The sequence below is a fragment of the Gouania willdenowi genome, chromosome 17 (genome assembly GCF_900634775.1).
Source record: "Gouania willdenowi chromosome 17, fGouWil2.1, whole genome shotgun sequence".
NCBI classification, from domain to species: Eukaryota; Metazoa; Chordata; class Actinopteri; order Blenniiformes; family Gobiesocidae; genus Gouania; species Gouania willdenowi.
In genome coordinates this window covers 99,152-126,853 of record NC_041060.1, presented here as the reverse complement: position 1 = coordinate 126,853, position 27,702 = coordinate 99,152, and the positions used below count along the sequence as shown (strand labels likewise).

General features: G+C 39.5%; 1 protein-coding gene across 1 annotated transcript; it reads right to left on the bottom strand.

The window, feature by feature from the left end:
• Positions 1 to 4,171: 4,171 nt before the first annotated feature.
• On the bottom strand, positions 4,172 to 24,203 carry LOC114479517 (integrin alpha-6-like). The gene is made up of 25 exons (XM_028473235.1): positions 23,651 to 24,203; positions 22,012 to 22,139; positions 21,833 to 21,912; positions 20,561 to 20,825; positions 20,152 to 20,283; positions 19,826 to 20,039; positions 19,566 to 19,759; positions 19,377 to 19,474; positions 17,920 to 18,047; positions 17,714 to 17,803; positions 15,316 to 15,377; positions 15,039 to 15,208; positions 14,807 to 14,950; positions 14,389 to 14,504; positions 13,361 to 13,517; positions 13,209 to 13,292; positions 13,034 to 13,113; positions 12,672 to 12,749; positions 11,032 to 11,134; positions 10,784 to 10,951; positions 9,400 to 9,504; positions 9,199 to 9,309; positions 6,769 to 6,867; positions 6,564 to 6,689; positions 4,172 to 4,663 (listed from the first exon to the last, which is right to left on the bottom strand). The coding sequence occupies exons 1-25, from the start codon at positions 23,956 to 23,958 to the stop codon at positions 4,604 to 4,606; spliced, it is 3,300 nt and encodes a 1,099-aa protein (XP_028329036.1). The 5' UTR covers positions 23,959 to 24,203; the 3' UTR covers positions 4,172 to 4,603.
• Between the last annotated feature and the right edge of the window lie 3,499 nt (positions 24,204 to 27,702).

Genomic DNA, 27,702 nt, shown 5'->3' with positions numbered 1-27,702 from the left:
TGCAAACTCGTTGCTCCAAGTTAAAAAATGTAAACTTTTTAAGTGACTTCAAGCGACAACTCTCCCGTCCTTCATTGTCTGTAGAGCCGAGGCAGCAGCCCCTCCCCGCTACAGTGAGACGGCTGCAGCAGAGGGCTGTACTACACTTCCTCAATTTATCGGGGCAAAATGAAAGCGGTTAACTTCTTGAATGAGCCTACATTCTGCTTGAACTCATCCTTTAGTAACTCTGTACGTTGATCATTTAAACTGTAAAAGCTGAGCTGTCTATGATACGTGCTGTAAACGTACGACCGAAGAAGAAGGAAAAGAAGTGATCAGATTTCTCTCTCTCTCCTCTGTCACCGCTTCTACACACACACACACACACACACACACACACACACACACACACTGTTCCCTGGTCATTGTGTCAGTGGAGCGATAAAGCGATGACCAAAAAGCACCACACAGTGAAAAATAACAGTAAAAGCCTCAGCTCCATGAGCAGGGCCGTAGCACCACATCTTGTTGGGCCCCTACTGTAAGTTATGTACACTTTTTTTGCCCAGAAACTATACTAGTATTTTCTAGCTTTCTTTTTTTCTTCACATTAACCCAGAGATTCACACAGAAAGGTTCATACAAGGTGAAGATAGAATGATTAGAATCATGGTCATACACTGACCACCTACTTAAGACTTGGTGGCAACAAAATGTGGTCTTCAAAATATTTTTTTTTTTGAATAATTTAATTTCCAATTAAGATTTGATGTGCAAAAGGAATGTTGCAGCATTTAAATGCGCACGAGTGCACGTAGTTTATTTCAAACTAAATTATGTATTGCCTAAAAAAAGATGTTTTAAAGCTCACTTCTGAATAATCGAGTAAGCAGCAGATTTCCCTCAGTTTTCCGTGAAGTTTTTTTTGTACTTTTTCTGTCATAATCAGTTGTTCTGCACTAAGCTGTTCTAAGACGTTGGTAGAATCTCCAGTGGGAAAAATACTTATGTTCTTGGCATAGCTGGACTGCCTAAGTCATCAGGACATATCTACCTTCATAAAGAAAAAGTGCAATCAACCCTTTGTCGTTTTTAAAGGCTAAAGGTGAATAAAATACTTTGTGTGTTTGCAGAGTAATAACTAGAGTTTACAACCTTAACGTCCTCCCAAAGTTGTTCAAACATAAAGTGACAATCCCATTCTGCCATAGCATCAGCACAGGGATGGGGATCCTCCCTAATGTCTCACTGATGAGTCACTGAGATAGGACGTGGCACTGGCAGAGCGCCAACACACTCCCTTAATCACATCATTTTCAAGGCATTCCATGAAATTCTGACCCAAAGCTTGTTCTCGCTACAGCGTATTTCAGCAGACAAACGCTGGATTTGTTTCCTCAGTGGGCGGAAGAGAGGAACCGCCCACTTACAGTAACAGTAGAAAAGGCTCCAATAATGGTGAGAGAGGGAATAAAAGAGTTCCTATGCAGATGTGTTGATTAGACATAACTGATCACTATAAACCCTGTGTTTTTACACTTTAGTGTTTACCTTCCCTGTCCTGTATACTGTCTGTGTTTAATCACCAAGCACAATTATAGACTTATCTCAATCTGTCTCAATTCACACTCAGCAGCTCTAATCAGTGATGTTATGTTAGCTCACTGCTACCTTGGTTATTCTTCTTTACCATCATTATACTAGGGCACATGTTTAGTTTGTTTAGTGGTGATTAAGGAAACAAGTCACTGCTTCTCAAGTAAATCTCAAGTCATGTCAAAAGTCCTCATTTTACAGATCACGTTTATTCATCGTACATTTACTAAGTTACTTGAACAGAGTACATATTAGCACAAGCAGAGTTTGACATTTTGGGGGTGGGGGGATGAAAAAATAGAATTAAATCGATGCATTGTTTATTGTTGTAAATTCATGATAAAATTGTTCGGCTTCTATTTTTGCTGCAATACCATCCATAAACTGCTGGGTGCAGTAGCGCTTCATGAAGAATTGCGCAACAGAAGACGACTATGGTCACATGACTAAAAACCAAAAATAAATGAATAAGTATTTTTAAAAGAACAAATGAACTAACATATATTTTGTACAGTCACTGTGTTTTTTGGCACTTAAAATATTTTTATATTATGTACATTATATTAGAAATTGTATTTTATCGAATAAATACAATCCCCCCCACGCAAACTCCACGTATGCATATTAGTCAAATAATATTGATATAATCTGACATAATGAAAATCAATCCATCTTTTTAGATTTTTACATTTTTCACAGTTCCTTTATAAAAAACAGAAAACAAAGTTAATAGTCCTTCGTAATTTTATCGAGTCTGAAATAATCAAAATTGTTACTCGAGTACAAGTCATGTGACTCCAGTCCACATCTCTGTTAAAGCTACAGTACCGATTATTGAACCATGACAGAGGGGTGTGGCTGAATTTGAACCATAAATCCCGCCCCCCACTCTAATAATCACTCCCACTCTCCTCCTCTCACGTAAATGCACAAAATTGCGTATGAGAGCTAAACGTGCACTACCGTAAAACACGTATGCACACAAAATATAGGAAAATGTAACATTAGATGATCTGTCTAGAAGGAAAACAGCCACTTATGCGTCTAAAGTTAGTCCAAGACTTAAAACAAGTTTGCATCGTGCACGCCCTTCACTATATATCGCAGCAGCCAATGAGGAGGCTCCGTTGTGGGCTCTGCTCACCCCTCCTTTCACTAAATCCTGTGATTGGAGCTGGAGGGGGGGGAGGTGCCAAGATTTAGTCTTCTGGGGTGTTATTAACTAAAATAATTAATTATAAGGCACAGACAGCACGCAGACGTACAATTTTTTCAGAAATGATTATTTTTACGATATACTATATGATGCTAATAAGAATATTTTTTTTAATTAAAGAAAATAAATCCAGTACCCCAGCTTTAAGGACCTGTCAGACACATTGTCATCATCTATATATGCCTTTTAGCCAGTATTGAATTGTTTTTCTTAGTAAAAAAAAAAGTATCTTCAAAAGGCAAAGCTTTGTATTCATTGCAGTGATTCAAGAATTTTTAATTGTTCCCTGTGCTTCCTGAACATGTACAAAACCAAAATACATACACAAATCCCCCATTAAGCCCTTATGTACAATATAAATGAATATACAAGCAAATTTTAGGAGATTGGTTTGGCTACAAAGAATTTTAAAAGTGGAAGTTTTGTAGTAGAATTTGTTCTTGGAAAACACTTTCAATCCATCTGTAATCATCTCTGAGCAAAGAAAAAGGACATTTTTTTCCTGATGTAAAAGTGTCATGTTTCCAGTATTTTATTGATCTTAAACTCTTTGTTCGATATGTTTCAGTATCTAAACAGCAGAGAAGCAAGCCCCTCCCCCCAGTGAAAGCGATCTTGACTGAAACACAAAAGACAGCGCTCAGACTCGCCCGAGCCACAGCCCTGAACTCATTCCTGTAGATCAGCTCACCTGAGGGGTGTGGCAGCAGAGGAACGCTGCAGAAACACGTAGCCTCTGGCAACCAACCAGTGTGCACGCTAATCTGTTTCACAATCACATCAAGTGCAACACATTACTGCTTCATAATATACACAAAATAACTCCAAAAACATACAAAAATGACAACAAAATACATGTAAATAACAGAAAATATACAAAATGTCAACAAAAATACACAAAATACCTCATAACACACAAAACAACAGCAAAAACACACAGAATGACTCCAAAAAAATAATAAAAAATAACAGAAAAATATACAAAATGACAACGAAAATACACTAAATTACTCAAACACAAAAGGCGACTAAAACAGAAAAAACTGATGATATGATATTACCCAAAATGACTTAAACAAATAAAAATAACAGCAAAAATACACAAGACGACTACATGAAAAACAGAAAAACAAACAAAATGACAACAAAAAATATCTTGTAACACACAAACCAAGAGCAAAAATACAGATTCACACTAAAAACAGACAAAACGACAACAAAAAACAGAAAATTGTACAAAATACTTTTTTGACAACAGTGTTACGTTCAAACAATTTCAACCTTTTACATCTTTTATCATCTATTCTGCAGCAGCTTTAAGTGAACAGTGTTTTTTTTTCTTTTGATATTTACATTCCATGCTGTGCAAAAATGACGCTCCGGTTCATCAGTGATGGTAAATCTGCACTTGTTTCAAAAAACTGTTCAGACAGTTGTCTTTGCTTTTCTGCAGTGTGGCTTTTTTTTTTTTTAAACGAGCAAAGTATGAAGACGAGCAGAAGCTGCTTTTGAAAAAAACCTTTGACTGCAAAAGCGAAAAATTAAATCAGATTGTAAATGGATCAAAAGATGTGATCAGAGAAGACAGTGGTGCTTCCTTGCAGCAGTTATTGTTTGTGAGTGTCACCTCCCGTCACCATGCAGCTGAAGTCATGACGTAATCACGTGTGAAATCCTTTAAAAGTGTTAGATCTTTGAAGGAAACAGCGTTCACAACACCAGAGAGCAACTGTTGTAGCAACAAAACAAAAACAAAAACAGGGGTGAGTCGGTCGTGGCTCGACGGGTATTTTTTACCCTGTGTTGTTTTTATGCGTTTGGTGTCAGTTTCTCTTTTTCTTCTTTATTCTTTTTCCCAAAAACTCCACACTGAGAACAGACAGATTATTAGAGAACGTGGATACAAAAATATCAACAAACAGCCAAGATGTTTGCTATGAAAAATGTGTGAGGTTCAGGGTTGAGGTCAATTATTATTGTAATTGGTAATTACAACTAGAATATTTGCATTTGCTGGCCTATGTCGCACTGCATTAGCCTAGCGTAAGCATTAGCCTAACGTTAGCATTAGCCTAGCATTAGCATTGACCTAGCATTAGCCTAATGTTAGCATTAGCCTAATGTTAGCATTAGCCTAATGTTAGCATTAACCTAGTATTTACAATAGTCTAGCATTAGCCTAGCATTAGGCTAGCATTAGCCTAGCATTAGGCTAGCATTAGCCTAGCTATAGCCTAACTATAGCCAAGCATTAACCTAACATTAGCAACAGCCAAGTAATCGCATTAGCCTAGCATTAACATTAGCCTAGCAAAAAGAAAAAAAAGAATTAGCATAGCAGTAGCTTTAGCATTAGCCTAGCGCGTTAGCATTAACATTAGCCTAACATTGGCTTTACCCTGGCATTAGCCTAACATTGACATTCGTCTGGCATTAGCACTAACCTAGCATTAGCATTAGTGAACAATGCTTGGTGAATTCTGCTTCACAATGATAGGAAGAACCGACATTAACCAAGCAGTAGTGGATAATTAGCAATAATGTTGAAAAAGTTGAAAAAAGTTGAAATTGGTTGAAAAAAGTAAAAAAAAAAAAAGGTGTTATTTGTTGAAAAAAGTTGAAATGGGTTAACGTAATTGAATTGGAATTTAGTTCGTATAATTGACTTGGAAATTGTATAATACTATTCAATTACAATCACGTAAACCTGGGAAACCACATTACAGTTCAATGGCTTCTATATACATAGTTAATAAAGATATGTTTCAGATCAACTCTTCCTATTGTTGGTTCTGTTGAGGATCATTTTATTATTTAAAAAATAAATACAAATCTAGGGGTAATATGATTGACTCTTAATAACTCTTAGAATAATAATGGAATTATGATAATTCAGATAATTCACTTTGTAATTGTAATTGTCATGGAAATATAATATTTATTTGTGTATTTTTCAGCTGATTTAAGGCGTGGGTCAAACTGACCCGTTATTATAAGAGATGCTAACAGAAAGCTAACACAAGAAGGAGGTTACATTTTATGGGCTTATTTTTTAAAGGATCAGTAATTGTAATTAATTGTAATTGAACTTTAGTAATTGAGAATGTAATAATAATAACTTTTTCAACCCATTTCAACTTTTATCAACCTATTTCAAACTTATTGCTAATGTTCAACTAACGCTTGACTAATGCTAAGTTAGTGCTAATGCAAGGTTAATGCTATTGCTAGGTTAATGCTAGGCTACTACTGCTATTGTAGAGTAGTGCTAATGCTAGGCAAATGCTAACATTAAGTTAATGCTAAGCCAATGATAGGTTAATGCTATTGCTAGGTGAACACTAGGCAAATGCTAATGCTAAGTTAGTGCCAATGCTAGGCTAATGCTGTTGCTATGCTATTGTTAACGTTAAGCTAATGCTAACGCTAAGTTAATGCTAACATTAAGTTAATGGTAATGCTAGATATATGCTAACACCAGGCTAATGCTAAGTTAATGCTAGGTTAGTGTTAATGCTAGGATTATGCTATTGCTAGGCTATTGTTAATGCTAGGTTAATGCTATTGCTATTTTACTGCTACTGCTAAGCTAATGCTAAGCTAATGCAGTGCAACGTGGCCCAGCACCTGCTTCCTCACTTGCATTTCTTCAGGAAATGCAAATATTCTAGTTGTATTTGAACATGGATATGTAATTGACGTGTATGTAATTGAAAAACATAATTGACCCCAACCCTGGTGAGGTTTAATTAGCTTGTTGCCGTGTTACCTTCCAAAGCAGGAAAAACAGCAGACCCAACAGGAGGAGAAAGAGGAGGATGGAAAGCACGATGATCCACCAGGGCACGCCTCCAGACTGAGCCTCACGCCTCTCTGGGAACACCGTCAGTTTGACCTGAACAACACAACACAACCCGTGCGCGTTAACGTCCTAAAATCAGTCAAAACTGAGCTTAAAGTTATTTTCTGCTCACCTCTGTCTCAGCGTTTTGCAGCAAAATGTTCTTTGCCAAACTTTCAAAGCTCAGAAAGGCTCTGGCTGCTAGTTCTGTGTGGTGTAACTTGGAATAGTCCTGTTAGAACAAAACAGATTGTAATACATTGTAATACAACAGAAATATTTGGAGCAGGTGGGGTCTGCGTTTGGCGATTGCTGGGCTTATTTATGTGGGGTATGTAAAGTTGCACATGCTAAAATAAACTACTTTTTGTAACATTTAGCAACAAACCATGTTTAAAAAACACACGTGAATTTGTTTTGTGATAATATGCGTAATACTTTGTGATATTTTTTCACGCAAAAATTTAATGTCGGTGTTAAAACTAAATGTTAAATGTTGAATCTAAATGGCACTGGTGAAATAGCATATGTTCAAGTCAATGAGCTTTTATTTTGGTACTTTTGGTGAATTTGCATATAAGCTAAATATTTAATTTCACACGTTGACATTTATATTCAACATTTAGATTTAATGTTGACATTGTATTTTTACGAGAGAAAAAAATATCACAAATTTCACAAGCATTGTTGTAAATCTGGTCAAAAGTAACATTAAAAAATTCACATACAATTATTAAATTTGATTTCTTGCTAAATGTTACAAAAACTTGTTTATTTTAGCATTTGCAACTTTACAATTGCTGACCCATACATTTGTACTGGTGACAAAAGTGATCCGAGGCTCTCTGGGAGGGTTTGGCCGATGCTCATGGGTGCTGGTGGGGCGGATTGCGGCGTACCCCTGGTATCCTAGGCAGCGGAGGGTGTGGCCGTCATCCCGGGCTAGACTACTGCCGGTGCTGCCTATAAAGCAGTTCCCTCTGGCCTGGGGTCCTGCCCCTTCTGGCTCTGGACCTGGCTGCTGGCGGGCGCCCACTTATTGCCTGTCCGGCGCAAAGCTGGTTGCCCCCTAGGCCTAGGTCTCTGCCCTCTTGCTGGGGTTTCGGACGGGGGGCTCCCTGGGCCCTCCTCCAGGGGGTGGAGTTTTGGGGCATGGGTCAGTGTTAGTTGGGTGGCTATTGGCAGGGGCCACATGCGGCAACCAAACTAATTTTGTTAGCGTTAAAAATGACAAAAAAATATACACAGAATAACTCCAAAAACATGGATTTAAAAAATCTAAAAATGACAGGATACACATAAATAACAAAAAAATATACAAGATGACAACAAAAATACCTGGACCTCCCCCGGGGGCGGGGGGGGGGGGTCAGGTTTTGGGGCGTGGTTGAGTGTTGGTTGGGTGGGCGCTGGTAAAGGGCCTCAGGATGTGGCATTACGCATTACGCCCTCTGTTCCCTGGGGCTTGCTCAGGTGTGTGTGTGGGGGCGGGATTCTCTCGGACTGGGGTCTCAGGGGAATCTGGTTGGCTACTCGGCCGTGGGGGTGGCCCCTCCTTGGCTCCCATTGGTGCTGCTGCCCTTGCTTGACTTTGGAGCCCAGAGCGACCCCTGGGTTCACACAGCTGTCAAGGGGTGCGTTCAAGAGCCGCAATTGTGGCATCGGTCATGGATGCACTGGCATGCCTTAGGTGCGTTCACACCGAATGCAAGTTGCTTCAATCACCCGTGATGAGTCGCTTGAACATTTTCTCGCTTTTTGGTCACTCCATCACTTCATCGCTCCAGTAATGACCGGGGAATAATATGAATAGTGTGTGTCCGCGGAGCCGGCAGCAGCACTGAGAGGGCTGGTCACTTCTTCTCTGGCCGTACGTTTACAACACTTATCATAGACAGCGCTGTTTTTACGGTTTAAATTATCAACTTACGGAGTTAAAGGATGAGTTCACTCAAAATGTAGGCTTATTTTGTCCTGATAAGTTGAGGAAGTGTAGTACAGCCCTCCCGCTGCAGCCGTCTCACCGTAGTGGTAGCTAGGGAGGGGTTGCAGCATCGGCTCTACAGACAGTGGTGGCCAGGGGGAGTTGTCACTTGAAGTCGCTTGAAAAGTTCAAATTTTTCAACTTTGAGAGTCGCCGGAATCGTGCAAGTTGTGTCGCTTGAAGGCAGGTAGCTTGACGTTGCATCATTTATCTTGGTTTTGAATCTAATCTAGTCGCTTCAGTCGTGATTGGTGTGAACGCACCTTTAAGCTTTGGGATAAACTCATATTGGGCTTAACCTTAGATACGTTGATATCAGTTCTAGGTGTAAGCACTACCCCCCCATTCACAGCCACCATTATTATACTTAAGCCGGTGTTGCGTCACCCTCTTCAATCTCTCCACATTTGTCACCAGAGTGGCCCCACTCCTTCCACGGCCCCACCCCAACTTGCCCCTGTTCCTTTCCCCCTCACCAAGGTGTAACACCACCCTTCCTTATGGAGGGCTGGTGATGGTCACAACTATGCAATGAACGATACAGCAGGTGAGTAATATCAATGGTTTGTAACTTTTTACCTCTAGGAAGGTGCTGTTCCACAGCCGAGAGTTGAGAGTGATGAGTGCATTACTGTCCAACGCCCGCAGAGGGCATTTTATTCTCACACATTTAGCACCTTTCCCACAAGACTGTAAAGACAGAAAACACAAAATCACCACTGAACTCTCCTCTCACTGGTTGACACGATGAATTCAAGTGGACAGAATCAAGTCATTTACCAAAGTTTTGGTATTTTTTCCATCAGCCAGACGAGCCAGAGTGCCCTGTTTACTCTTATTTTTGCTCTTTTCTGCTGCTCTCCTCGACCTGGCACTGGATGCTCCCTTTAAATGAAAAAGGATATTTCATTTTAAAATGACAACATTTATGAATAAATGTTTAATTTCAATTCACAATGTGGAGTTTGAGCTGCTACCAAACTGATTTTTTTATCTCATTAAAAAAAACATTAGTGCGCAGAAGTTTTAAATGATCTCCTGTGTCATTAGCTGTTGTTCCATTACAGATTTTAGCAAAAAAAAAAGCGATATTTTCAATTTCGACAAAATTGCACTTTGAACGTGTTTCCAATGTTTTGGGCAGGCGCCACGTAACTCTGTGAAATCTCATCCAAAGAGACTCTATGCGGGAAGATGGACGCTCAAAACCTCCTTAGAACACTCCACATTCCTTTGTTGTTTCACGTTGTTGTGTCTCCCCAGGTGATGATGTGGATGGTAAAAAAGAGGTCGTGTGGAAAAAAAGGTCTTCATTGAAGCTGACTTGCAAATTAATACAAAGTTTATTAAAACAAGCAGAATCAAAAACCAGGGCAGAGACAAAACCCTGGGAGAACAAGGAGGTCAAATCACGCTCTGAGGAAAAAACAGGAGAACTGGAGACAGCAGTCTAGTCCAGTGAGAGCAACCGGGGTCAGATCATGCTCTGAAGAAATCCAGCCCGGCAATCACATATATAAACTGACGAGAAATTTGAAACCCAAATGGTGGACCCCAAAGCCTTAGTTTTCAAGACAAAGAAGGAAAGCAACAAATGTTCATTACGGTGGTAAAACCCCCATGCATCTTTGAGTAGCACGAGAACAGGCAACTTCCCCGATTCACAGGCAATAAACATCCCAACAGCAGAGCTACAAAAATAACTGGCTTGGTTTGTAAACCGATGTGTTCAGGCCACCTGTTGAAGGCCTATACTCAGCTTTTAAGTGAAAAGGGTATATAGCAAAACATGAATATCAAATTAAGCAGTCAATACACCTCAACGTCTAATGTGGCACTAATGATTTTGAAGTCTAACACTATTAAATTTCTGGGTCTCCCTATCTGTCTACACATACCTAGTCATATTTTCTGGGAGATAAGTGGTCATGTGACCAGGTACATCACGTTCTGTGACGTGTATTTGTATAAAAAGGGTTTTCATGGCACTTTTGCGACATTTCAATATCGAAACGTATGAAATTCCTCCTCATGAAAGCGTTAAAACTTTTTTGCGATATTTGAGTCTTTTTTCAAAATTTTGGTGTTTCCATTACCAGTTTTTATTGAACTATTTAGATTTTGCACATTTCCAAGAACAATGGAAACACAGCTCCTGACTGACCATGGTAAGAGGGTTGATCTCCCCCTTCGGCGTGCACTCCATCTCCACTCCCATGGAGCTGATCTTCATCAGGTAGAGCAGCCACTTTCCCTTCTCCGTCTCCTTTGGCCAGTCAATGTTCAGGGTAGCAGTGCCAAAGTCTGCCAGTCGCTTTCCTAAGTTAATGATCTGGGAACATGTGGGAGTGTAAATCTTCCTTCATTTAGTTCGTTGACCAGTAGTTGGACAACAGTAGTAGCATTACTCACTCTGAACTGGTGTATGATGGGATTCCCGATGTCGCTCTCTGACTTCATGGCCGCCTCCCCTTTAATGTCTCCAGTGAAGTAGATCTGAGATGGCTGGGCTTGTCTGAACAGTTAGTGACATACTTTAGTGAGAACACATTTCAACCTTATTGCTAATGTTAAGTTAATGCTAGGCCAATGCTAATGCTAAGTTAGTGCTAATGCTAGGTTAATGTTATTGCTAATGTTAAGCCAGTGTTATTGCTAGGTTAATGTTAATGCTAGGTTGATGCTAACACTAGGTTAATGCTAATGATAGGTTTATGTTATTGCTAGGCTAATGCTAGGTGAATGTTAATGCAAGGTTAGTGCTAATGTGAATCATAACATAACCTAACTGCTAGAGCGAACATGGGCTCGTCTGTAAACTGTCACATTTACTGGTTCAATAAACAGGAAGAGATTCAAATTCTGATGTAGCTGGTTATGATTTACAGTCCGCATAAACAGGACTGAATCATAACATAATCTAACCGCTAGAGCGGACATGGGCTCGTCTGTGAACTGTCACATTTACTGACCTTAGAGTCACTGTTAGCTTACCAATAAACAGGAAGAGATTGATCACCTTTATAATAAGTGCTGACTAGGCACTAGGAGTGAGGCCCAAGGCCAAGACAGGCTGACTTGATAATAATATCATGTTTTTCTGCAGTCAGTGTCTTCTCCTCGTCCTTCTCTCTCTGCTCTGTTTCAGGTGTCGTGAAGCTGATGATGTCACTTCCTGATCTGTGGTTCACGACTCAACTAGTCTGAGACACTCTGATGTTCTATCTCTCTATCCTGTTCTGTTGGTCCTTCTATCCACTAACCACAACCAGTCCACGCAGATGGCTGCCACCTCTGAACCTGGTTCTGTAAAAGGTATTGTTTTTTTCCCCACTGTCACTAAATGCTTGTTCATGTGGATATTGTTGGGTTTTTTCTTTATTATGGATTTGATATTTTGATAAGCGTATTGAGATGACTTTGTAATTTGTGCTATGTGCCATGTTAATGTCAATGCGAGGTCAATGTCATTGCTAGGTGAATGCTAATATTATGTTTATGCTAATGCTAGACTAATGTTATTGCTAGGTTAATGCTAGGTGAATTTCAATGCTAAGTTAGTGCTAATGCTAGGTGAATGTAATGCTATTGCTATGCAAATGTTTATGCTAGATGAATGCTAATGCTAGGTTAATGCTATTGTTAGGCTAATGTTAATGCTAATGATAGGGTAGTGTTAATGTGCGGCTAATGCTATTGCTCGGTTAATGCTAGGTTAATTCTAATACTAAGTTAATGCAAATGCCAAGGCAATACTATTGTTAGGCTAATGCTAACATTAGGTTAATGTTAGCTAATGCTAATTTATGCTAATGATAATGTTATTGCTAGCTATGCTAATGCTAAATGAATGTTAATGCTAATTTATGTTAATGCTAGCTAATTCTAATGCTAGCTAATGTTAATTCTAATGCTAATGCAGTACGACGTGGGCCAACACCTGCATCCTCACTTGCATTTTCACGAAATGCAAATATTCTAGTTGATTTTCTCTTTACACAGTGCGTGCGTGCGTGTGCGTGTGTGTGTGTGTGTGTGTGCATTCTTCTTACCCTGATAATGACAACTGTAACACAATGGCTATTTTGGCCTTGGCTTTGACGGGAGCTATTTGCTTCTGGTTACTTGTCCTGTGGAATCAGTTAGAAAAATAATATATTAATCATTGGAAGATATTTCGGTAACACCTTACTTGAAGTTTTATACATAAGACTAACATTATGCCGTCATTATTATGACATGACACAGCATTAGCATGAATAAGGTGTCACGAAGGCTGTCATTAAGTGTCGTTCATTACCCTAGCCCTTACCCCTACCAAATCCTAAAACTAACCCCTAACCCGACCTAGCCCCACGAGATGCCTCCATCTAACCCAAAAAATGCCAACATAGCTCCAAAAGTGTCGACTTACGTTTCTAACTGAAGTTCAATCTCCAGTTCAGAAGTGTCAGGAGAAATTCCAGATGTGCCCAAAATAATGTAAAAGGTTGTCTGTTAACAAAAAAGCAGAAATGTGATTTATAAAATGTAACTGACAATTGAAAAAAAAAAAAAAAAAAAAAAAGCCCAAAAGGAAGTTTTCTCACCTCAGAGTCACGTTTAAAGGGGTTTCCAAGATCACAGTGAGCTCTCGATCCATTTTTATTGGCAATGCAGCTCACTGAAAGCTCCTGTGGGCAAATGAAAAGGTCATGTTTGTGTTTCTGTGTGTGTGTGTTTCATGGAGGCAAAAACTCACCTGAGGTGAAACTCTGTAAGCAGCGTAGGTCAGGGAGCGAGGGAAGCTAGCGTTAATAGACGCCTCGTGTGCATCGTCTCCATCTGGATTGGTCACTTTGATCTCCAGAGCGATGTTGTTTTGGTCACTGAGCGAGATCACGGGAATGCCATTTTCCCTTTAAACAGACACAACAAAATAATATAATGTGAATAAAATGAGAATTAAGGGATAAATCTGATTTACTGTAATAAATAAGCAAAAAATCTAAATATTGTTTTCTGAGGAAGATTTATTTTTTATTCAGGAAACAAACAAGTTTATATAATGTTGTTTTAATAATAAGAAAACAAGGTTTTTGATAGTGGGAAAAAAAATGATCACGTGCCATTAGAGACACATTTTAAATTTATTTAATAAAAACAAAGAAAGTCTGCAGTGACAACAGGCTAAACATGAGCCAACAAAAACCTACAGAAGTCTAACTGGTTTGGAGCCTATTTATAGTGTAACCCAAAGAGTTTCTCTATCCATCACGTGAAAGCTGTAATAAAAAATGACAGAATGTGAAACTCTAATTTTTGTTTTAAAACAGCAGCATGAAAATATAATTTAATGCCTCAATTGCTCTTAAATTGTGTACTTTGTCAGTCAGCAAAGAGCAGTTAAATATCTAGCTCACAACTCAACTGTGCTTTGACCGTTGTCGTGTTTAATGTGAAACAATAATATAGAATATATTTTAATATGTTGCTCACTGGCATTAACAATAAGGTTGAAATAGTTGAAATCTCTATTAGAAATCAATGGGAAAGAAAAAATGTAAGTAAAAAAGTTTAAAAGTTACAAATTATAAAAGTACAAGCATAAATCTCGGAAACTTTCTGAATTTTTTGATAGCCTAATTGTCAAAATCGGATAAAACTCTTTGAAGGAGTTGGCGATGATGGAAGAAAAAGTGGATAACAATAGGGAGGATGCCTCCTGCATCATAACTAATAATTGTAATATAATATTATATAAATGACTGTATGTGTATGACTTCTTACAATTCCAAAGGAGTGAATGTGTCTTGATCAGTCGATCTGTGTCCAAAGCGATGTTTCACCTGCAGGTTGCTCTCACACACATTGTCACCGCCACAGCCTTCCTTAAGAAAATTCACCTAGAAAACAAATGTACACACAAACACTACAGATGATCTGTTATAGTTACATTTATTAGGACAATTTTTTTCAGGAAATTGACTTTGATCTTCTGACATCTTTCAGGAAATTGACTTTGATCTTCTGACAGCAGTCGAAACGTGTCAGGAGATCAAAATCAATTTCGATGGAAATTTCCTGAAAAAAGTTGTCTGAATAAATGAAAGACCAAATCAACTTGCTTGCATTACTACAGATCATCACACTACAAAGCTAGAATATGCTAACACACACACACACACAGACACACACACGTACAAACCTGTGATCGGGTCGTTGGGGGTTCGTTGGCGTCCAACACAGGTTTCAGGGGCCCATTTGAGCTCTGCCTACGTTTACGTGTTGCATCGTTGATTTCCACCGACACGTCGATCGGGATCCCATGCAGTTTGTCTTTGATGTTTTCCTGCAGGTCAAAAAAAGGCCACATTGTGCCATGTTCTCACACTGCAAATGCACTTAATGTTTTAAGGAAATATTGAAATGTTCACTACCTGTATGGCAAGCTGACGTTTAACACACACTGTTTTGTCTTTGACATTAATGGAGATGATGCCTTTGGCTTCGTTAGTTTTTTCAGATGCTCCAGGCTCTGTGAAGGACGCCCTGGGAATAAAACCATTCTTCTTTAGGTCAGCGTCTGCTTCCATGGAGTAAACCAAGGCTAAATGAAGTAGAGAAAAGAGTTGATTTAATACAGACAAGCCTGTGATGTGTGTAATATTAACAGTATACATGAGAATGAAAATGAAGAAGGAAAACACAGTTTACCTAGTCTGGGAGCGTAACTTTTAGGGTTGGCAGTGTAGGTGAAGCACGCCTCAACCGTCAAACTGGTGACATAGAGATTAGCTGCATTAGACTGGATAAAAGCATGTTTGTACTGGTTTTTAACCATTAAATTTAAGGTGTACGCACTCCAATACTTAGTTTTTACTGGATTTATTAAAGAGGCAGTATTATGAAAAAAATCACTTTATAATGGTTTTGCTACAGTAATATACATTCCTTTAGCCTGACTCAGATGGTCAAAGTTGAAAAAGTTTTGCCAAGGTGGATTTTTTTTGTGTTGTGACGTCTCAACGCGGAAACTCTTCCTCCTGACATCTATACTATAATGCAAGAAAGGTCTGCGTGCGTGTGTGCGTTTGTGGAGTGAATATCTTCCCGGCGCGGCCTCTGTTCGACTTGAAACTTTGTTAACAGCTTCCAAATACCCCAAGTGTGTGCATCTGTTATTTTGGATTTATTTGGACATTTCAAGAAGTGAAACCTATTCAGCTTTTGACCTCCGTGTGAGGGGGCGCAAACACACCACCTATATCTATTTCACTGCACAGTTCCCCTCCGGTACGTGCCAGAGCCACAGAGTCACGTGTGCAGCCAGAGCCAATCGCTCGCTGAAGACCTGGAGTAGCACCAGACCTGTGCGCAGGCAAACGAGTGAGGAAGATAGTTTAAGGCTCTTTCACAAGTTCTGAGCTCCTGAGGATTTCTCTTCTCTCTTGAGGAAACATACTTTTTGACTGTCCCTTATTTGGTGATTACATTTCAAAACATTTATTTTCATGTTTGTTATTGGCGGGCAATGGCCGCTGTGTTGAAAGCAAACACAAATTTCTCCATGGATACGGCCTTATAAACACTGATATTTTTACCACGTGCTATATAACCAAATGCGCACCTTGGATGTACATTCTGAACACACACAGAGCAGTTTAGAGAGAGAGTTGCGACAACGGAACCATTGAAATCATACATGCTGTTTTATTTTGCACCCACAAATAAACCCCTTTATAACACTACAGAGTATGTACACCTCTTTGTACATCCAACCTGCAAACATACTCATTTGGCCATAATTGACTACTGTACTTAAGCTCCCACATGAATATGAAAACATACTTCCGACGGACACTGTACTAGTAGTAAGAATGTGAGCTCCTCCCTCTCAAACTACCTCACAGCTAAAACAAACACTGTGGTTTAATATAGAATATACATTATTGTCATATATGTAAAGCTACATACATGAAATGTGTTCTCTGCATTTAACCCCTCTTTGAGGAGCAGTAGAGAGTCACGGTGTAGCACACAGGGAGGGGTTAGGGTTAATATAAGGGACTGATTAACATCCCACAGTGATGGACCAGGGAGATTAGAACCAGTGAGCCTCCAATTACAAGCCTGCTCCCTTAACACTAGTCCCTTTATCCACAGATTATATATTTACATTCAGTATATAGATTATCCAGTATTTAGATAATCGGAAGCACAGTGTGAGCGCTAACAATCAGTTCTACTTTTAGTAGCCATTATATCGCCTCGTATCATCTTTGACATGATCTGACGTGTTTGTGACCCAATGCGACGCAGCAGTTGGACAAAACAGATGATTATCACCTTAATTTGACTAGTTCTGTGGTCAGAATATGTGAGGATGATAAGAAAGCGACATAGCAGTTCCAGTGAGTGTTTGAAACATCTGAAACAGCTGATGTGATAAACACACACCCTGAAGCAGTGTGTGTCTGACTCACAATCACAATAGCCACTTAAATATCCATGTGTTTTACTGTAATGTGCTGTTTTTTGGCAGAAAACAATCACAAGTGTGTGGATAGCGAAAGACAATTGCTAGTGATCAGATGTACTGTGAAGTCGGCATCTATAGCCACGTCCACTCATACATGTGCATGAAGGGCCAAAAACAGCCTGTTTTTCGAAGTGTCAAAGTGACTTTTCAGAGGCTATTCTTATGTTTAAGGTTAAAATGTATGTAACCATTGGTTAATTAAAAAATGGCTCAGTATTTCTCATACCTGCTGTTGCTGACTATTGTTCTCTGTTTGACTAATATCAATTTATCAAGTCTTTTCTAACATTCCTCACTACACAATAAGTAATAAAAGTATGTATAAATTGTGCTGGTGTTGCATTGTTTCGATATGTATCGGCCAATTCTCAATGCACCAATATCGGCATCATATCAGAAGTGGAAAAGGTTGTATCAGGACATCTCTAGTCAAGTCATCAATATATTGCCAATTCAGTGACCCCTAACAGATTTAAAAAAATATTCAAATAATCAGACTAACAGTTGGAATCACTGCCTATTACTTGATTAGTACCATTTCCCACAGTTGGGAATGTGAGGAAACAAGCGTACCAGAAGGTGTTGCCACAGTTCTTGTTGTTGAGATCGATTTTAGTGGGCGTGAACTTGATCGTCTTCTTGATGTTGATCACTGGACGTGTTCTGTCAATACAAACATAAAAGGTTATGGGCAATACACACTTCAACTAAACTTGAAAGAAAACCAACACAGAACATATGATAGGATTACAATAAACATAACGAGGATGTTCCAACACCTGAAGATGAAAACGGCATCTGAAAGGGATCCGACAGCCACGTCAGGATATGAGTTCTCATCCAGGTCCATGTTCCCTGCCAGAGAGTAACCAAACCACTTCACTCCTAAAGGCTGGCCAGACAACACCTGAAACAAGATCAGTAGCGTTATTACTAGTATTTATAAAATAAGATGCTTTGGAAGAGAGACAGACAGGAAAATAACCCCAGGGACTCACTGCAGAGTAGCCATAACTCATTAAACCTTTTGTAGAGACTTTGAACTGGGATTCACTGGTATTATAGTTTCATTTAACCATACTAAAGCTGCTTTTTTGTTGTTGTTTAGTTTATTTGAGCAATTCACATTTATATTTTTAATAAAACACAAGATACATCATTAGATAGTAATGACAGCTCAAAGGAGTAGGCTGATGCATGAAAGCTATTAGGCTCCTCCCCCATATTCAATTATTATTATGAACATACAAATAGATCATCAACAACAGAAAAGAAGACAAAAGCATTTTAGTACATTTTGACCTCACACAGAATGATCACAAACTACACATATTTATACACACATTATATTGTTGTTTATGAAATAGCATTTGTATTAATTCCAAATATTACAGGGTTACCTACAGTTAAAAAAGTTATTTGCATATTTCTCCAAAATACTTCTCTTATGTATTTTGAATATCTGCAGACTAGTAGCGTTAATTAGGTTTCCATCTAAACTATTCCGTGGGTTGACATATTTTAGCGTGATACAATGATTTTTAAGGGTAGTACGAGCATCCTGTACCTTCAGATTAAGAGTTCCCCTTAGGCAGTATCTACACTCTCTATTAGCACATTTTTGTTGAATGTTTACTGAAGTTAGTTATTTCTGGCTTATATATTAATAACAAAGATTTCATTTCTATCAAGTCACCAAGTTTTAGAGTGTTAGATTTTAAGAACAGTGAGTTAGTACGGTCCCTATGACCTTCATTGTGCATTATTCAAAGTAATGCCCCAGGCCTCTACGCAACAGTTGATATACAGTCAGATTAGAGGACAATATAAGATAAGAGCTTTTTGGTTCAGCAAATATCTACACCTACCCATTTTAGCAACATTTGTGGCTACTGTACAGCAAATACTATTTATTTGTGATCTCCAGCTAACATTGTGGCTGAAAATCACACCTAGAAATGTATATTCTTCAAGCACTAGATGATACTGTCCATACATAGGTCTAGTATTTTATCAACAATATTGCATTTGTTAGTTTGTTGATGGTAGAGAGGAGTCAATAACAAACCTTCAAGCTGCAATTTCTATCTTCGACATTTGTTTGTGAGTCAATCCTTTTCAAAAGATTTATGAGAACAACTTTTGAATGAAATACAGTACTACTTACTCAGCTTTAACTGTTTTCTCATGTATTACATAAATAGACCAAAGGAATATGAATGGATCGTTCATATACCTGTGCAGCCTTTTCGGAGCTGAGCCCTGTGTCTGATCCATGGTAGATAAAAACATTTCCACCTTCATCATCATCATAAGGAGCTCCCACAGCAAAGTCTGTTCACAAAACCAGCAAAACTGAGTGTAAAAAAAAACAACAAAAAAACACACACACACATCTGTGAGTGTACGTGTGTTTCATCCTCACCATGGTAACCATCCAGATTGATGTCTCCAAGGTTTTCCACCGACAGGCCAAACATGGAGTCCTGAGGCCCAGCTATTCTGATGGGTGTGACTTTGTTCCATTTTCCAGCTTTGTTGACAAAGACGTAAACGGCTCCACCGATCTCTCCGTCCTTTTCAAAGTACTGAGGAGCTCCTACCACGATGTCCTCCCAGCTAACAAACAAACACCAGCATAGCATCGTCACTGTCCACAACTTTTTATCTCTTTGTATCCCTTACCCGTCCTTGTTGAGATCCAACACAGCCAGATCGTAGCCGAAAGACGAAGCCAGTCCCTCTCCTTCCAGGGAGTACTCCTTTAACAAGATGGTGCTGGTGTCTCCTCCGGTCTTTAACAGCAACACCTCTCCGCTGTGACCGGCTCGTGGAGCTCCGGCCACCACCGTCAGCTGGCCCTTCTTCGTCAAACTCCTTCCCGAGTCCAAGGAGAAACCTGGAAAAAGAAAGAGACGTGGGGAGGCTTACACAGTCAGTCTGAAGAACATCCAGTGCTGATGTGAACATTTAAAAATGGAGACCGGTCATGGATTATCTGTTTTTCTCACCCAGGTAGCTACTGGACGGAACAGGAACAAGTTCGGGTTTTCTTTTACTATCATCCCCTGTCTCGAATGGACCATCATCAAAAATGCCCAGGTCATATAAAGTGTAGTTTTTCTGTTCCAAACGTACGATACCTTAAATAAATAAAGAGAGCTAGAAATGACTCGATGGGAGAGACTGAGATAAAAGAAAAGAAAAGTCAAAATGAGGCAGCAAAGCAAACACATTTTCCATCCCAAAAAGCAACATATGAACATTCTGTCTGCGATCTCCACTTTCCAATAGAATACTTTATTGATAATATTAACATTAGACAGTGAACATGGGTAAAGGTTAAATGCAGCTGACAAACTGAATAAAATACAAAAATGAAATCGTACAACACTACACAACGACTTCTCAACTGACTACCTTTCCAGTTATAGGCTCCAGGAGCTCCAAAGATGAGGTAGTGGTAGTCTTTGTCGAATGTTGCAGAAAGACCCTGCTGACAGGATCCGAACATTGCATGACCTCCGGGTCTGTTGTCACAAAAGTGCCATCCGCCTCCTTCTCCTTCCCTCGATTTATCGGAGATTGTCAGGTCCTGGCCCAGCATGTAGCAACGGCCGATGATGTCGCGAGTTTCGAGGTCCGTCCCAACATTACTGCGACGCTGGTACCGATGAGCGCACGTCTGCAACAGGAGCAGAAAAGCTTGGTTTGACCCAAGAATCAAGAAGAATTTTTACGGTTTTTCAATGGAGGTTGCATTTTTGACCCAAGTCACTGAATTTTTTTCTGGCAGGGGGGTGTGGGTGGGGGGAGGGGTGTGTGGGTGGGGAACCTTAAAAAAACTCACTCTTCAAAGGGGGGCACGACAGAAAAAGTCTGAGATGCATTGTGAGAAATTCTAGTTATTTTAAGTAGTGCTGTCAAGAGATTTAAAAAATTGTGCAATTAATTCATTATGTTCTGTAATTAATTAATCAAATGATCCTATTTTTTTAATCGCACCTAAAGGTATTTTCTTTTAAATTAATTACATTATTGTGCAGATCAAAAGATTGATTTATAACAAACTAAGTTATTGTTTTTAACAGACTTAAACAGATGGAGGCGTAGACATTTATTTTATGCTGTATGTGAAACTAGTCCCAAGGACATATATATATATATATATATATATATATACTGTATATATATATATACTGTATATATACTCTATCATCTTGTCCAGTTTTGACAACATGGCGTGCTCAGAGCATGTTGCAGCTAGCACTCTTTGAGTGTTCATGCTAGCTGTCAGCGCTAGTTGCTACATGTTTAGCATTGAGGTGCTAACGGAGGCTGCAAAGCTCCGGTGATAAGGCAAACTATTTCTTGCTTGATTTGCACACAACTGGGTTTGTGTTTTCCACCGCTGTTTTTATTTAAGCCAAAATTAATGCAAACAAAGCTGAGCAGCTCAGCAGTCTCCCGTCTTGTTATTGTAGTTTGTGCGTCAGTATTATGGGTATACTGGGAACTCTTGAAATAAGAAAGCTTCCAGCGCTGCTTGTAGTAGAAAACAAAGCGATTAACGGCCTTATTTTTTTCAGCGGGTTATTTTTTCCTATGATTAATTAATCGCAGTGACAGCCCTAATTTTAAGATGTGGCTCTAAATATTGTGTGTAATAAGTTAAATATGAAGGAAACTTACCACAACTCTACCTCCAGGTCCCTGACTGTTGACTGTCACTCCCATCCACTGATTTTCTTTGCTCTCTCTCCTTGTATCCTCTACACACATAAAGCAAACACCACAAATATGACATATTACACAATAAAAAGCTTCAACTGTAAAAAAAAAACAAAAACATGTAATAACGGATCACTCACCAAATTCATTATCAAAGTTAACCCTTGTGCAGCCAGGAGAGGTGGATATATCACAGCTGTAAAGTCCTCCAGGGGTTTTGGCTTGATGACCACCTATGGGGCCGGCCTTAGGAGCACCAACCAACAGCCTGTGACACACACACACACGCATGCTAAGGCAAATACAGTCTACTGTATAATCAATAACTCGATGAGATGAGATACCGTTCCGTGTTTGTAAAGTTGTATACGCCCTCATCCCTTGAGGATGTGGTTGCTAAATTACCGCTCCGCCGTAACGGCAGACTATACATGGGAAAATACGGGTAAAGGCAGGAAATCGTGTTCCTATAGTTAAGTAGCTTATTTACCAATATTTTAAGTGTAGTGTTACCCAAAAACGTAATATCGTTACTGTAACGCGTTACCCCAACACTGTTGGCGACCCCACAACTGGTCCGCCTTTGGCCCCTGAACTGTTTGACACCCCTGCTCTAAAGAATCACTTAAGGTGCTTTCTCTGTTAAATAGTGGAGTGACGAGCTGCTACCCTTGATGATTTTTTATTGGATAAAATCCTATTGTATTCCTCATAGATCAAAGAATCGAACATTATTTAGATGAAAAAATCTCCAATGTAAACACAAATGTTCACACATTGCATTGTAAGATGTGGTGGAGTCATGGAGACAGGTGAATAGAAGGGTTTTTACTTCATTCTGATATCACTGGGAATACTGGGAACAAATTGAACAAAAGTGGTTTCAACCTAATCACTGTTCCACAATAAGAATAAAATCACTTTTCCAGTAACCTGCAATTTCAATTTTTTTCTTTTTTTCTTTTGATTAAATGATGTTTGATTCATTGATCTATGAGGCACTATGATTATTTAATCTTCTAAAAAAAGTAATCGAAGGTAGCAGCTTTAAGGTTTGTCAGTTGTACTGTAATTCTGGACAGCATCCAAAGCGTGTTCACAGATTTTAAATACCTGGGAAGTCATCAGCTGTATCTGCAACACTGCCTGTGCAAGTCGAGCAATTACCTACATTTCTACATGAAGGCATAATAAAACTCATCAATGTGTAACCCGGGGGCAAAATGAGAACAAGCTGGCAAAAATATAATTCACTCTTTTAAGATGGGTGGTGCAATTGTTTTTGGTTTTAAATTTACTTTTAATTTAACTTTGTTCAATTTTTCCACAATTAAAACTAAAGGTATTCTCGTCCACGCTGCTATTATGCTATAAATCAGTTGTTCTTGAACTTTTTTGGCTCATGTACCCCCTTTCTCTAACTTTTGAGAACAACATTTTGCTCAGGATACTGGGCAAAACCTTTTTACAGATAATAATGATGGAATGAATCTCATGTTGTCAATAAGTACAATGAAGCAGTATTTAGTACCTCCTAAATTATTATTTCTGGTCCTTTTCCGATTCACTCTTTGTATTTTCAGTTCATGTTCTAATTAACATAATTTCATTGTTATGATTATCATTTTTAACTCAAAATAAACATCATAAAACCCCATATTTTTAATGCTTTTATTTGTTAGTTTTCCACTCTCTCTCAAGTACCCCCTGGAGCACCATCTCGTACCTCCATTTGAAAAACAGTACTATAAAGTACAGTAAAGTAGTGTAAGGACTTACATGCGTTTATCCACCGGCTGCAGCTGCCGGTGCATGGCGAGAGAGAAGCCGAACAGGGAGCCCGGGTCCCCGGACTTCTTCAGGACATTGTCCACGTCTAGATTAAAAGCTGATAAACGGTTGAATTCAAACAGAAAGATGAACAAACACAGTGCACGACTGTTCCAGACCTCCATTGGAACTATAGAGCTGTTAGAGGAGAGAGCTGCTGACTGACTGGATGGTTGGATGTTGGTTGGATGTTGAACACTTCCAGCAGCTCCTCCCTTCCAATTTTCCTCCCACACACACCCACACACACACCTCATCCAATGTTTCTACTGTCCTTTTAATTTCCCCTCACGTCAATGAGTTGCTTTAAAAAAACATTGTCATAATATGTACCCTGGTTCTAGGAGCTGTGGTTTAATATTAGAATGTTAGAACGTTGAATAACAGTTTTATACAAAGGCTGTCATTATTATGACATAACACCTGTCGTTCTGTGTCACAAAGGCTGTCATTAAGTGTTGTTCATTACAATAACCCCACTAGATCCCTCCACCTAACCCCAAAAATACCAACATAGCTCCAAAGGTGTCACAATTTAGCGAACGACACTGATTAGCGTCCATCGGTATTACCCACACCCCCTTAACTGGTTTAAATCTCTCCGGCTGCACTCAGTTTAAATCAAACCCCTCCCCCGTAACTACAGGTGTGCCCCAAGGCTCAGTCCTGGGGCCCCTTCTCTTTGTTATTTACCTCCTCCCCCTTGGCAATATCTTCTGTAAAATTGGTATTCATTTTCACTGTTACGAGGATGACACCCAGCTGTACATCACTAGTGAACCATCTTCTACCCTCCCTCCTGATTAATGTAACTTCTTCTCTACGGTCTCCCCAGTAAATGATGTTGCCCGCATCATCACCAAAACCCCCTTCATCACTCCTGTTCTCCACTGGCTCCCCATTCAATTCTGCATCCACTTCAAGATCCTTCTGTTAACTTTCAAGGCCATCCACCACACTGCCCCCCCTTCCTGACTCCACGTCTACACTCCATCTCACTCCCTCAGATCCTCCTCCTCCATTCATCTGTCCACTCCCCCAGCCCGCCTCCCCACCATGGCTCTGGAACTCACCACCTCTGGATCTCAGGAACATGGACTCATTCTCACAATTCAAAGCTGGAATCAAAACCCACTGATTTAAAACAGCATTTCCCGCCTTAATGTCAGCGTTATGTAGAGCCGTAGCACCACATATTTGGGCCCTGGGTACAAACCATCTTGTTGGCCCCCTGTAGGAAGTTATGTACTTTTTTTGCACATAAACTATACTAGTATTCTTGCATTATTGTATAAGCTTTTTTTTTTTCACAAAAACCTAATGACTTCATATCCATTGCTTGTATTTTGTATTTTATAAATCTGTTATACTATATTTTAGTGGTTTATTGAATATTACGTTTGTAACTTACTTTTGCTACATTTTTGGAGGGGTGGGAAGGTAAAAAGATATTTATATATATTTGTTTTTAGTGCAAAACTGATTAACAATCAGCTTATTTTCACACAAGACAGTTTTCATTCTGATATAAATAATCTAAAAATGTTTAAAATGCATTTTCTTGGCTTCTCTGCTGGGTTTTCCGGGTGGTGTGAGGGTGGATGTTGGTGGGGGGCCTTGGGGTTGGGGGTTGGGGTCAGGGGTGGGGTGCGCTGGGTCCTCGGCTCCTTTGGGCTTTGTTGGGTGTGTATGTGGGGGGCTGTGGCTGCCTCTTCGCTTGGGATCTTGGGGGTGTCTGGGGGGTTACTCAGCCGTGGGGGGGTGGACTGGGGCTCCCTGGCCCCCACTCTCTCTGCTAGCCTGGCTGCATCATCAGGTCCAGGGCAGCGCTTGGGTTTACAGTAGTGGTTCCTACACATACACTGGTCTATGATGCACTGACATGTCTTAGACTGTAGATAAAACTGGTAGTGGGCTTAACTTTAGACACGTTGATCCTAAATATCTGTTTTAGGTATTACCACAGCCACCACCATTATACCTAAGCTTCACACTGGTCACCAGACTGGATTGATTACACAACACAAACACAATATACACAACTATAACTAAACATCTAACTATAAAATAATCAACTCTTCCTCACCCTTTACATTCCCTCCCCTACGCTTCTATGCTGACAAACTGGTGACCCCATTGTGATGCTGGCTGAACATCAAAACAAGCTGAAACCTGACTATTAGAAGAATGCCTTTTAACCCCATTGAGGTTGAATTTTAGAACCTTCTCCAGAGGATGAGTGAACTGGAGAATACATTGCAAAGACTAGAAGCAAACATGGAGGTAAATGGATACTGTGGATTTTATGGAAAGAAACAATTAGTGGGGAGGATGAAGCCAGCTCTTTGCCAAACGACTCGGACGAAGCTATAGCAGCTAAGGAGGATTGTCTCCATGGTGTGAGTCCTGCCTGGAACACTCTTGGAACTGAACCGAGGAGAACATCCTGTCCGGTGGAAAGTCTAACGGGTATGGAGAGCGGCTGGCCTTCATTCCCTCCCCAACAAAGAACAGCTTTGACTACCCAGACACAGAAGTGGAGATCCGTAAAAGGGAGAAGACGCACAAAACCACAAGTCCAGTTTCACACAACCTTACAGCACGGTGAGAAGCTACTCTGATGGTGGGTGATGTGACTGTTAAAGATGCTCAGCAGTAATGAGAAAGTGATCTGTGTCCTTAATAACACAATACCAGACCTGGCTGACAAGATCGTGCACATTGTGGAGAAAGAATACCAAATCATTTGTCTGACAGTCACTATACCCACTTAGTGTGTGAATAACAAAAGAAAATTGCTATAGTGATCAACTGTTGTGTGGAGTTAGCGTCTACAGACACACTACAAAAACAGCCCATTTTTACAAGAGTCATTAAAATGACTTTTCAGAGGCAAAAACTCTGGAAAACAGGCAAGTTTGGTCAAATAAACCTCAATTACTGTTTTTGGGGTTCTTAGAACAAATAGAGAAAAATAGCGTGATATGGAGCTTTAAAGTAGGAGTTCACCACTGTGTTGAAAACTGTGAGCTGTTTGCAATAATAATAATAATAATATGTTTTATAGAAAACTTTAATATTTCTTGGGAACGCAGACATCTTTCTAGAGCAGATGGTTGCATCTCTGCAACTCTTAATGTTTAATCACGATGCACAAGGTTTAGGCTTATCACTGATAAGAACCTCAGTGAATGAAGCCCTTTCTCTAGTGATTATTTAACATCTATGCCACCAGTATGTCAGTTTGTGCACATATTTTGCTGAGTACCTCCAATATGGCCACTTCCTGTTTGATGATGCGGTGATGACATGCCGTAAAAATCCTCTATTCCTTTTTTGCCATTATTGAATTGTTTTTCTTCATAAAAATGATGTTGAAAAGTCTTGGTATCCTGGGACTTGAGATGTATTTAGAGGGAGCTGTAGGCTCCATCTTGAATTATCCTGACAGGAAGTTGTAAAGAGCAAGAACTGATCATGTCACTCTGTCTCTCTCTGTCTGGTGTGTTCTACCATGTGCAGCTAAAAGCCAATACAGGATATTTTTGGTTTTTCTGGGCTACGATGATATATCTACGATGAAGATGATCTGAGGAATTGTTTTTGTATTTTTTCCTGCTCTCTGGCCGCAGTGGAAAGACTGAGTGCTTGATTGGATTCCAGGTGATCAAAGGCCTTGGTGAAAGAGATGTCATACATCAGGCATAGGCAACTGGTGGCCCGGGGGCTACATGCAGACCTTGGTCTAATTTTATGCGGCTCTCAAAGTAAACGTAAAATATGACAGAAAAATACATTAAATAAAAGCAAGAATACATTAAAAATGACAAAGAATTACAACGTTTCGGCAAAACACAGTAAAAGACAAGAGAAAAAACATAGAAAATACTCCATAAACACTCAAAAATGAATAAAAGGACAACAGTAATACACAAAATGACTCAAAAAAATATGCAAAATTACAGAAAAGGACAACAAAGGTACACAAAAAGACAAGAAAT

Coding starts and splice junctions, on each gene's coding strand:
- LOC114479517 (XM_028473235.1), bottom strand. CDS start 23,958: ATGAGGTGTGTGTGTGGGTGTGTGTGGGAGGAAAATTGGAAGGGAGGA. Junction 21,913..22,011: donor TAACTTTGATAATGAATTTG/GTGAGTGATCCG, acceptor TTATGTGTGTAG/AGGATACAAGGAGAGAGAGC. Junction 20,040..20,151: donor TCCGTCCAGTAGCTACCTGG/GTGAGAAAAACA, acceptor TTCTTTTTCCAG/GTTTCTCCTTGGACTCGGGA.